We start from the raw sequence: 11,448 nt of genomic DNA, 5'->3' as shown, positions 1-11,448 counted from the left end.
ATGCTGCCCAAAGACAGCTCCATCAGGAACTTTGGTCACACGACTCTGGGACTCTTGTGCACTGTCCAAGTCCCAGCGTTAGACCTGCTACCTTTCCGAAGAGAAGCTGAATACTGTGTGCAATAACACTAAGAAAATAGGACTGAACCCCAAATACAAAACAAAACCGAGGGAGAGAGGGGACAAGGAACTCAAATTAGGCAGAAGGCTTGCTCGGGAAGAACCCCATCATTCCTGTGATGACTAACTGATTCAATGCTACATTTAGACAATGCAAGTGTCTTTCAGAACAGATAGTTGGAGTTGGAACTGCGGCTCTGGTCCTGAATGCCAGCTCTCTCATCAATGCAGCATTTATTAAAAAATAAAATTAAAAAGAAAACAAAAAAAAATAATAAATTGACAAATTGCATCACCAGGTAGCAGCCTGGCCTGGGTCACACACGTCCCATTGCATCGGTTTCATCAAGCAGGGCCATTTAATGTGGCTTCAGCACAGGGCAAGACTTCTTCTTTCCTAAACAGAAACCCAAAGAGTAGTGTTAGAGTAACGGAACTACAGGAACATACCCGCTCCTCAAGCTTACTGTCATCCTGGATGGAAACTTTCCGCTTCAGCAGTATCTGAGTCATCCTTCCTCTGAGTTTTGCTTCTTCTGCCTGCTGAAAAATTATTAGCTTCCTAAGGAGAACCTCCTCCGAGATCCTTACAAAATGGAGCAAGCACAGAAGGACACAGAGCTGTTGGAGCAGGTCCAGAGGAGGCCATGAGGGTGATCAGGGGCTGGAGCACCTCCCGTATGAAGACAGGCTGAGAAAGTTAGGGCTGTTCAGCCTGGAGAAGAGAAGGCTGCGTGGAGACCTCATAGCAGCCTTCCAGTGTCTGAAGGGGGCCTATAGGGATGCTGGGGAGGGACTCTTCATCAGGGACTGTAGTGATAGGACAAGGGGTAACGGGTTAAAACTTAAACAGGGGAAGTCCAGGTTAGATGTAAGGAAGAAGCTCTTCCCTGTGGGGGTGCTGAGGCGCTGGCACAGGGTGCCCAGAGAAGCTGTGGCTGCCCCATCCCTGGCAGTGTTCAAGGCCAGGCTGGACACAGGGGCTTGGAGCAACCTGCTCTAGTGGAAGGTGTCCCTGCCCATGGCAGGGGCTTGGAACTGGATGAGCTTTAAGGTCCCTTCCAACCCAAACCATTCCTTGATTCTATGATTCAAATGCTACATTAAAAAAAATCAAAACAGGAGCTCAGAAGCCATCTCCGACTGCTGGTCATGCAACATTGATTAATCCCTTGAACCAGCAGTTTGGAACACCACTGTCAGGATTATGAGCCTACCAGAAGGCTTTGGCCTGACTAACCTCCGACAGGCACCCTCCAACATCAGCCTGGGAGCTGCTAGAGCTGTGCTGCACACATGGATCTGCAACTTCCCTCAGGGTTGGTGTCCCTCGGGGGCCAGTGTTGGGGCCAATCCTGTTCAACATCTTTGTTGTGACATGGACGGAGTGCCCTCAGCAGTGCTTGTTCTCCATGAGTAAGAATTAAGAAGTCCACTACTCTAATCAAAAATGATTTGACTTCTGGGCCACTGAAACATTAGTGCAATACATCACAGTGATAGCTCTGCATTACCTGCAGTGTAATACACTCCAAGACACTCTGGAGTTACCCCTCGTGTGACTGTGACCATACACTAACAGCAGAATAACAGCATTCAGTGACATGGCGAAAGCAATTCTCTGTCACAGGGTGATAGAGCAGAGCTCTCAGCATCTCACCTGTCTTTTGTAGCTGTTTCTGTGACCGTTGTGACCACGGCAGCCGTGTTCTGGTGCTCCTCCACGTGCTGGGCCACGTTGTTCCGGGGTTTGGGTGCTTTTGTCGTGCCGATGTCGGTGATGGCCAGTGAGTCGATAACCATGCACTCTGCATCACTGTGGGGAGAGTTCATGGTCATGGGAAAGTGGCACTTAATGGGGCTTAAATTCCAATGGGGAACAGAAATATTCCTCCTCTTCTCCCAGCACAGGGCACAAAAAGCCCATAAGGAAATAAGAATGGAAAAGAAACTGGAATTAAAAGGCAGTGTGCATACCCTCGAGGCTGCTTCCTATAAATCGACATGACCCCAAGTACACACAGGCACAAAAGCTCCTCAAGAAAGGCATTCCCATTCCTGCAGCAAAATCCAGCCTAAGAATTCCTCAGACATTTCACCCCCTTCCACAACTACCTCTGCTGGGGGCTGTCCTATGCACAAGCACAGGGAACCAGCAGTAGAAGGATGCAAACGTGAAGCACATTTGGCCAGGACTTCACAAGTTTAGAGGGTCCAGAAAGTCAAGCTGACCACTGGGAGCAACAAGCCAGAAGCAAACCATTCATCTTGGTGCAAACTAGAGACTCAGCACCAGTACACAGTACCAGGGAGCAGCCTGGGCTGGAAGGGACCTTCAAGGAGCTTTAAGGTCCTTTCAACTCAAACCTGTCTGAATCTGTGATTCTAATTTGCTCTTGGTTACACACTGGATGACAGATTTCCACACCCAAGGGGCAACATTTCCAGTGGCATCTCCCCACAACAAAACAGAAGCTCAAATCACGAAGAAGGAAAATCCTGCTAACTCAAACCCTCCCAGCCTTCTACATTTGTATTTTAGAGACCCATATCTCTAACTGGAGAAGTGACTGCTGTGAACGTCTCTAGTTTTGCCTTCTAAGGCAGAGACAAGCTTGTGTGTGAATGATCTTTCTCACCCACCTCTTCCTTTACCCAGATCCAGTCTCAAGCCTGATTTCTCCTCCTTCTTTCAAAGAGCAAGCCTATTGAAATGGAAGGAAAGCTCAGGATGACTGAGCTGGAATCCTCTCACCAGCTGCTGAGGAATTTATAATGCACATATGCACAGGCTGGTAATTAAGATGTGACAGAGATTTGGAGACCAACCTCCTATTTCTGTAGCTATTTTCTGTGTGCTCTTGGAAAAAATACATTAAAAATAAGGAATAATGAGATCAAAACATTTCTGTTCCTGAAGGGCTGACAGGCTCTTAAAAAGAAATACTGCAAGTACAAAAATATACCTGAGAGAAGCTGCAGGGGATGGATGAGACAGTGGAGAACTGAACTGAGCTGCCAGAAATGTCATTAGAAGATGACTTCCCACGCAGGAAACCGGAGCTCATGAGACTCCAGTTGCTCAAAGATAAACTCCTTAAATTCAATCACTAAAACTTTCCATGACACAAGGATTACAACGTGATGAAGCCCTGAGGGGAGCTGACCACTAAGGGGGCATGGAAGTCCATGTCCAGCAGCTCATGGAAGTGCAAGGCTGGACAAGCAAAGATCTGCAGGACACTCACCAGTGGAAAACAGCCCAAGAAGTTTATGTGGAAGAGGGAATGCTGTGACCCAGGCAGGAGGGCTGACAACAATACCTCCTTCTAGCCTGGAATGAACTCTGGTACCTATAAACATTTGAGATTAGTATTCCTTTGGTCAGCTTGTTTGTAGCTGCTGGCTGTGTCCCTGACAACAGACTGGGATGACCCTGATGGCAATCTGTCTACCTCCACAGAACCCAACACGCTCCAAACCCCAACGAGGCTGAGGGCAGGGACAGAGAGTGTTTGCCCACAATGAACATGAAAGTTCTCTAGTTAAGGCAGACTACGTAAGAAGAGTCATCAGCAACAAAGGTTGTAGCTACCATAGTCTCAAGCTCTGCAAGCAGATCATACACTCATGGAATGGTTTGGGTTGGAAGGGATCTTAAAAGCTCATCCAGTTCCAACCCCTGCCATGGGCAGGGACACCTTCCACTAGAGCAGGTTGCTCCAAGCCCCTGTGTCCAACCTGGCCTTGAACACTGCCAGGGATGGGGCAGCCACAGCTTCTCTGGGCACCCTGTGCCAGCGCCTCCGCACCCTCACAGGGAAGTTCTTCCTCTAACATTCCTAATACTTCCCATTCCAGAAGGAATGAGGAGTTTTTCACCTCTAAATCAAAGCCACTTGGACACATTTTTCAACAGCAAGTGAATGCTGGTCAGAAACACGTCTCTTCTCACAATGGACAAGCACCCAGCACAAACAACTTGTGAATGCCACCTACAGCCGTGCCCACTGGGCTTCCCAACACAACAGCCAGAACAATCTTCCTTTGTGTTCACTGAGTTCAATGTCATAGCCAAATATGGTGACTTAACCACCAAGTTTGTAAATACTACTCTGGAAGTCACTCAAAACAGAGGCTGCTCTCATTCCACAACACCACAATTCTCTGAGATACCAAACCACTCCTAGTGCATGAGCTGAATGTCCAAACTCCTCAACCTTATCAGAAAACAAGACCAGAAGATATGACCTGTATTACTGGGCCCAACCATCTTCAGCCCCTAGGAGGTTCTAACACAGTTTGCATAAACTTCCATCCCTGGCAGTGTTCAAGGCCAGGTTGGACAGGGCTTGGAGCAACCTGCTCTAGTGGAAGGTGTCCCTGCCTGTGGCACAGAGCTGGAATTCGATGAACTTAAGGTCCCTTCCAAGCTAAACCATTCCATGATTCAAGAGCTGTACACTTCTGGTCAAAGTCTCCGGTGCCTGTGCAAAATACACACACACATGTACATATCCACTGCCTCACCACTGGGAAACACATTTACAGTTAGAGAAGGCAGTGATGTAAAACTGCGATGACAGTATTGTCCCTGGCTTGAAGAAGGCCTCGGGGGACCTCTCCTCAATGTACACACATTGTTCTAGACAAGGGACTTTGGAAAATAAACTTTGGCTTCCAGCTGCCTCTGGGGAAGGTTTCACCTTCTGCTGGAAGGCCAAGAGGGGCTGGTTTTATAGGGCACCAGTCTGGACATTGGCATGTGGGAAAGGTTTATCGCACAGAGGCAAAAGGATGCTGGGGCACAAATTAGCAGGGCTCATTTGGAGAGCTTTAAACTAGATTCGAAGGGGGATGGGGTTGTAGCTGGGCTTGCCTCAGTGGGACAGTGCTCCGGAATTGATGAAGACTGGGAGGCCTCCTGTAATCCTAGGGTGAAATCGGTGTGCTCGGCTCGCTCCCTGAAATGTCTGTACGCCAATGCGCGCAGCATGGGAAATAAGCAGGAGGAGCTGGAAACCTGTGTTAAGTCGGGAGATTATGATCTGGTGGCAATTACAGAGACGTGGTGGGACAGCTCACATGACTGGAATATAGTCATGGAGGGCTATGTCCTTTTCAGGAAAGACAGGCCAGCCAGGCGGGGTGGTGGGGTTGCTCTTTATGTGCGAGAGCAGCTACAATGCGTTGAGTTCTGTCCGGGGACAGATGATGAGCGAGTCGAGAGTCTGTGGGTGAGAATTAAGGGGCAGGCTGGCAGGGGCGATACTGTTGTGGGGGTCTGTTACAGGCCACCGGATCAGGGTGAGGAAGTTGACGAGGCCTTCTACAGGCAGCTGACAGCGGCCTCACGGTCACAGGCCGTGGTCGTCGTGGGGGATTTTAACTTCCCTGATGTTTGCTGGAAGGACTACTCGGCAACCCAGCCGCAGTCCAGGAGGTTCCTCCAGTGTATGGATGATAACTTCCTCATGCAAATGGTGGATGAGCCAACCAGGAGAGGTGCGCTGCTGGATCTCATCCTCACTAACAAGGAGGGTCTGGTTGAAGGAGTGAAGGTTGAGGGCTGCCTTGGTTGCAGCGACCACGAGATGGTAGAATTCAGGATCTTGTGTGGTAGGGTCAGTAGAATAGCAAGTAGAATCGCAACCCTGGACTTTAGCAGGGCAAACTTTGGCCTCTTCAAGCGATTGCTAGGGGAAATCCCATGGGTTAGGCTGCTTGAAGGGAAAGGGGCCCAAGATAGTTGGTTGACGTTCAAGGACTGCTTTTTCCGAGCTCAAGATCGGAGCATCCCGACATGTAGGAAGTCAAGGAAGAGGGTCAGGAGACCTGTGTGGCTAAATAGGGAATTGCTGGGTATGCTCAAGTGGAAGAGGAGAGTTTACAGGTCATGGAAGGAAGGGCTGGCCACTTGGGAAGAATATAAGGCTGCTGCTAGAGGATGTAGGAAAGCTGCTAGGATGGCTAAGGCCTCCTTGGAATTAAAGCTGGCGAGAGGGGTCAAGGACAGCAGAAAGAGCTTTTTCAAATACATGGCAGGTAAAACTAACACCAGAGGCAATGTAGGCCCGCTGATGAACGGGACGGGTGCCCTGGTGACAGAAGATACAGAGATGGCAGAGTTACTGAATGACTTCTTTGTCTCTGTCTACTCTGCCGGAGGCAGTCCTGAAGAGCCCTGTACCGCTGAGACCCCGGATGAAGATAGGTCAACGGAGCGGTCTGCCTTAGTCGATGAGGAATGGGTTAAAGACCAGTTGAGCAATCTGGACATCCATAAATCCATGGGTCCAGATGGGATGCACCCGCGGGTGCTGAGGGAACTGGCTGAGGTCATTGCTAGACCGCTCTCCATCATCTTTACCAAGTCTTGGGAAACGGGAGAGGTGCCTGAGGACTGGAGGAAAGCAAATGTCACTCCTGTCTTCAAAAAGGGCAAGAAGGAGGACCCGGGTAACTATAGACCGGTTAGCCTCACCTCCGTTCCTGGGAAAGTGATGGAACACCTTATCCTTGGTGCCATCTTAAGGCATATCAAGGATAAGAGGGTTATGAGGGGCAGTCAACATGGCTTCACCAAGGGGAAGTCGTGCTTGACCAATCTCGTAGCCTTTTATGAGGAAATAACACGGTGGATGGATGATGGCAGAGCGGTGGATGTGGTCTACCTCGACTTCAGCAAAGCGTTTGACACGGTCTCCCACAGCATCCTTGCGGCTAAATTGAGGAAGTGTGGTCTGGATGATCGGGTAGTGAGGTGGACTGTGAACTGGCTGAAGGAGAGAAGCCAGAGAGTTGTAGTCTATGGGGCGGAGTCTAGTTGGAGGCCTGTAACTAGTGGAGTGCCTCAAGGGTCGGTTCTGGGACCAGTATTATTTAATATATTCATCAACGATTTAGATGAGGGAATTGAGTGTACTATCAGCAAGTTTGCTGATGACACTAAGCTGGGAGGGGTGGCCGACACGCCAGAAGGCTGTGCTGCCATCCAGAGGGACCTGGACAGGCTGGAGAGCTGGGCGGGGAATAACTTGATGAAATATAACAAGGGAAAGTGTAGAGTCCTGCATCTGGGCAGGAACAACCCCAGGTTCCAGTATAGGCTGGGGAACGACCTGTTAGAGAGCAGTGTAGGGGAGAGGGACCTGGGGGTCCTGGTGGACGACAGGGTGACCATGAGCCGACACTGTGCCCTTGTGGCCAAGAAGGCCAATGGCATCCTGGGGTGTATTAGAAGGGGGGTGGTTAGTAGGTCGAGAGAGGTTCTCCTTCCCCTCTACTCTGCCCTGGTGAGACCTCATCTGGAATATTGTGTCCAGTTCTGGGCCCCTCAGTTTAAGAAGGACAGGGACCTGCTGGAGAGAGTCCAGCGCAGGGCAACTAAGATGATTAAGGGAGTGGAGCATCTCCCTTATGAGGAAAGACTGAGGGAGCTGGGTCTCTATAGTTTGGAGGAGATTGAGGGGTGACCTTATTAGTGTATATAAATATATAAAGGGGGAGTGTCACGAGGATGGAGCCAGGCTCTTCTCAGTGGCAAACAATGATAGGACAAGGGGAAATGGGTACAAACTGGAACACAAGAGGTTCCACTTAAACTTGAGAAGAAACTTCTTCTCAGTGAGGGTGACGGAACACTGGAACAGGCTGCCCAGGGAGGTTGTGGAATCTCCTTCTTTGGAGACATTCAAAACCCGCCTGGACACGTTCCTGTGTAACCTTATCTAGGTGTTCCTGCTCCGGCAGGGGGATTGGACTAGATGATCTTTTGAGGTCCCTTCCAATCTCTAACATACTGTGATACTGTGTGATACTGTGATGAGCCTGCACAGGGGGTGGGACATGCTCATCCTGTACTCATGTGAATGCTCTGCAGGGATCTGCCTCTCAACTGCTACTGAAAACTCACAGCTCCCTCAACTAATGAGGTTCAACTCCACAAACAACTGAAAGAAAAGCCTGGTAGCTCCTCAGCTTTTACTATATGTAATACAACCCATGAAAACAAGAAGTATTATACACCCCTCACTCCAGACCTGGGGTGCTACAAGCAGTTGTTCATTCCTCTTTCCCCAGTGTCCAAATTCTGCACATGCAAAGCTCCCTCAAGCCAACAATAGTTTCATGACGTGCAACTTCTTGGAAAACCAGGATTTAACAGAGTTCACACTTTGTAACAGCTGAAGTTGGCATGAAACCATTCTGTATCAAACCCAATATCCAGGTAAATCAAAGTGATCTGCTCTTCTGCTTATGAAGATGAAAACATCAGGAGCTCACTTAACTTTTGGTATTATTCAGTTCTTCCTACAGACCTCCACCTGCTTTACAGAGAAAGTACTTCAGCGCTGAAACTTTCAAACACCAATCTCACCCAGTTTCACTATGGAAACTTCTTTTTAACACCCATTTCAACAGTACTATGGCAAAACACCCTGTGCTCACCCTGTCCCTCCCCTGGTCTCCTCACCCAGAGCCTCTCAGCTCCAGCAGGACAAATTGAGCTGCACCAGCTTTGTTGTCCGAGCTGACTTGGCACTGTGGTGCCAAATGGAAACCCACACGCTGCAGCACCTAATGCAGCTCTTCCCCATGAGAAGAGCATTCCTGATCTACAAAGGGTCTATAAAGTAGTCACTCCCAACTGTTCATAGAGCTTTAGGTACTTTGGGAAAGGAGGATCTGACACTGAATGAAACAGCCTTTGAGTTAACTCTACCCACCTCACTACTGTGGCTCCTGGAATACACTTTAGATATCCTCTAGTCTCTTTGGTATCACAGACACAGACAACAGACCACCATGAAGATGCACTGGGGAAAGCAGTGGTCCTATAAACACAGAAGCAAGAAGGGTACAAGGAACGTGCCTGGACACCAGCCTCATGCCCAGCCCACAAATGAGTTCCTGACATCCACGCTCTGCAATGACCACCCATGAGCAATAGAGGGGATGCAAGAGCAGCCAAGCCACACACACCGCTCAGCACACTGTGAAGTGACTTGGAGGCTCTTAACCAGACCAAGGCACACCACACAGGAGGCCTGGCTTCCAAATGTACATGCAGTCTTCATTAAAGGCCAACACTTATGTCAGCTTAGAAGATCCCACCTGTGCCACTTACTGTGTTCACCTTGATTGGAAAGCGTTCCCTGGTGAAACAGGACCTCAGAGTAGCCACTTTCACGTTTCTTTATGAGTAAATGTACACTGATCTGCAGGCAGATGTGCCATGCTCCATGCCCCCTGTCCCACAGCATGCTCCTTCCCCTCACCCTCCGCTCAAGCATGCCAGCAGCTTCTCCATGTTAAGCAGCAGCATGAGATACAAGCAAGACACCCATTTCTCATGCTGATGCTCCATGCTCGTCATGATGGAGCTCCGTGCTCCATCAGCACATGCTGACACCACGTGAATCCCAATGTCATGCAGGACAAACGGGCAGCAGGCACAGAAAACAAACACATCCCAGAACGAGAGAGCCCAAAACATCCACTGTGACACGTCACTCCACTCAGCCTGGGACACCAGAGGATTCATCTCTCTGCTGTGTGTAAGCAGATGCTGCACCAAAACTCCTTGCTCACTGGCAGCCAAGGCCACGGCCACCATACCTGGACGCTGGGGACCCTGGCACCCTCACCCAGAGCTATGGGTGGAACCACTGCCAGCAGCTATTTCTGAGCTATTTCAGCAATTCAGGGTTGTCTCTGCTGTGAGAATGGAAGTTAAGGGCTTTCATCCCAGAACTGTGTATGAGCAGCAACAAGGGGAGACTTCTACAGCCTTCCATCACTTTTGAGTGTGGCTACAGAATACCTGGAGGGGGCTTTGAACAAGGGCCTCTAGGGACAGCACAAGGGGAACAGCTTTAACCTGCCAGAGGGGAGACTGAGATGAGCTCTCAGGCAGAAGCTCTTCCCTGTGAGGGTGCTGAGGCGCTGGCACAGGGTGCCCAGAGAAGCTGTGGCTGCCCCATCCCTGGCAGTGTTCAAGGCCAGGCTGGACACAGGGGCTTGGAGCAACCTGCTCTAGTGGAAGGTGTCCCTGCTCATGGCAGGGGTTGGAGCAGGAGGAGCTTTAAGGTCCCTTCCAACCCAAACTATTCCATGATTCTATGGAACCGCTGCAGCACCTCAGTGTCTGCCTCTAAAACTGAGGAATGTACTAAATGAGAGTTGGTATCACACAGCCATGGAAGAAATTAGCTTGTTTTTAACGGGTAGCAAGTGCTATTGCTCTGCTGGATTCCAGCCTCTCCTCTGAACTTTCTTATTCAGTTGCTTATCCAAGCTACTCAGTTGAGGAGCACTAAGGAAAAGGGGGCAGTGAACATATTAAACCATAAAAATAAAGAAAGAACAAATGAAAAGTGAAAGAGCATTTCAGGTAAACTTAAACTGAAAGAGAAATTAAAAGTTAAAACATCCCAAGCCCACTATTACCACACACAGCAAAAGCTGGATTTTTCCTCTAAGTGCAGCTCATGTTTTAAGCAGCTGTGTGGAACCTTATTAGAACAATTCAGCAGCACAGTTCTTCAGATAGCTCTTGAAAATCATACAGGAGAAATACAAAGCTCAAGTTAATATCACACAATTAGAACTGAAGCAGACAGACACGGAAATGCAAGTCATTTCCCACAAGAACACTGCTCGCACTGCACACACTCCTGCATCCATTACTCCTCTTTCCCTGGTAAATGCAAGTCATGATTTGATACAGCCTCGAGCTGCTGAGCCTCATGTTTCACCTGCCTCATTCTTTGACTGCTCCTATGACTGTACAAAGTCAGGCAAAGAAAACTGGAGCTCTTCAGCCCGGAGAAGAGAATGCTGCATGAAGACCTAAGAGCAGCTTCCAGTATCTGAAGGGGGCTACAAGGATGCTGGAGAGGGACTCTTCATTAGGGACTGCAGTGATAGGACAAGGGATAACAGGTTCAAATTGAATCAGGGGAAGTTCAGGTTGGAGATAAGGAAGAAATTCTTTACCGTGACTGGCACAGGGCTCCCAAAGAAGCTGTGGCTGCCCCATCCCTGGCAGTGTTCAAGGCCAGGTTGGACACAGGGGCTTGGAGCAACCTGCTCTAGTGGAAGGTGTCCCTGTCTGTGGCAGGGGTTGGAGCTGGAGGAGCTTTAAGGTCCCTTCCAACACAAACAATTCCATGATTCTATGTCTTCAGCAAAGTTTTGAAGTAATTTCTGAGACCTTTACAGCTTATGGTTGTTCAAAACAGCTTCGAGAAAGCCCAACCAGTCAGACTACACAAACCTCTTGGATCTTTCCTTAATAGCTTGAATGTTACTGCATTTTTCTGA

The 11,448-nt window shown here is 49.2% G+C and overlaps 1 protein-coding gene across 4 annotated transcripts in view; it reads right to left on the bottom strand.

Annotated features, from left to right (window-relative positions):
- Positions 1-337: 337 nt before the first annotated feature.
- Positions 338-11,448, bottom strand: part of PPP6R2 (protein phosphatase 6 regulatory subunit 2) — a 93,488-nt gene continuing 82,377 nt past the window's right edge. For 3 of the 4 annotated variants that reach the window (XM_061368102.1, XM_061368104.1, XM_061368103.1), the window contains 2 exons: positions 1,781-1,936; positions 338-517 (listed from right to left, as the gene is read on the bottom strand). In XM_061368102.1, coding sequence (XP_061224086.1) covers positions 466-517; positions 1,781-1,936 — 208 coding nt within the window. In that variant the 3' untranslated portion in view covers positions 338-465. Of the gene's footprint in view, positions 518-1,780; positions 1,937-11,448 lie in introns of those variants that run through there. The other variant, XR_009727660.1, reaches the window with a different exon arrangement.

Source organism: Neopsephotus bourkii, unplaced genomic scaffold (assembly GCF_033783945.1).
Source record: "Neopsephotus bourkii isolate Nb327-2 ecotype Australia unplaced genomic scaffold, CSIRO-AGI_Nbou_v1 NB_1423, whole genome shotgun sequence".
NCBI classification, from domain to species: domain Eukaryota; kingdom Metazoa; phylum Chordata; class Aves; order Psittaciformes; family Psittacidae; genus Neopsephotus; species Neopsephotus bourkii.
The sequence above is the reverse complement of the archived record's forward strand: the minus strand, read 5'-3'. Positions and strand labels throughout refer to the sequence as shown.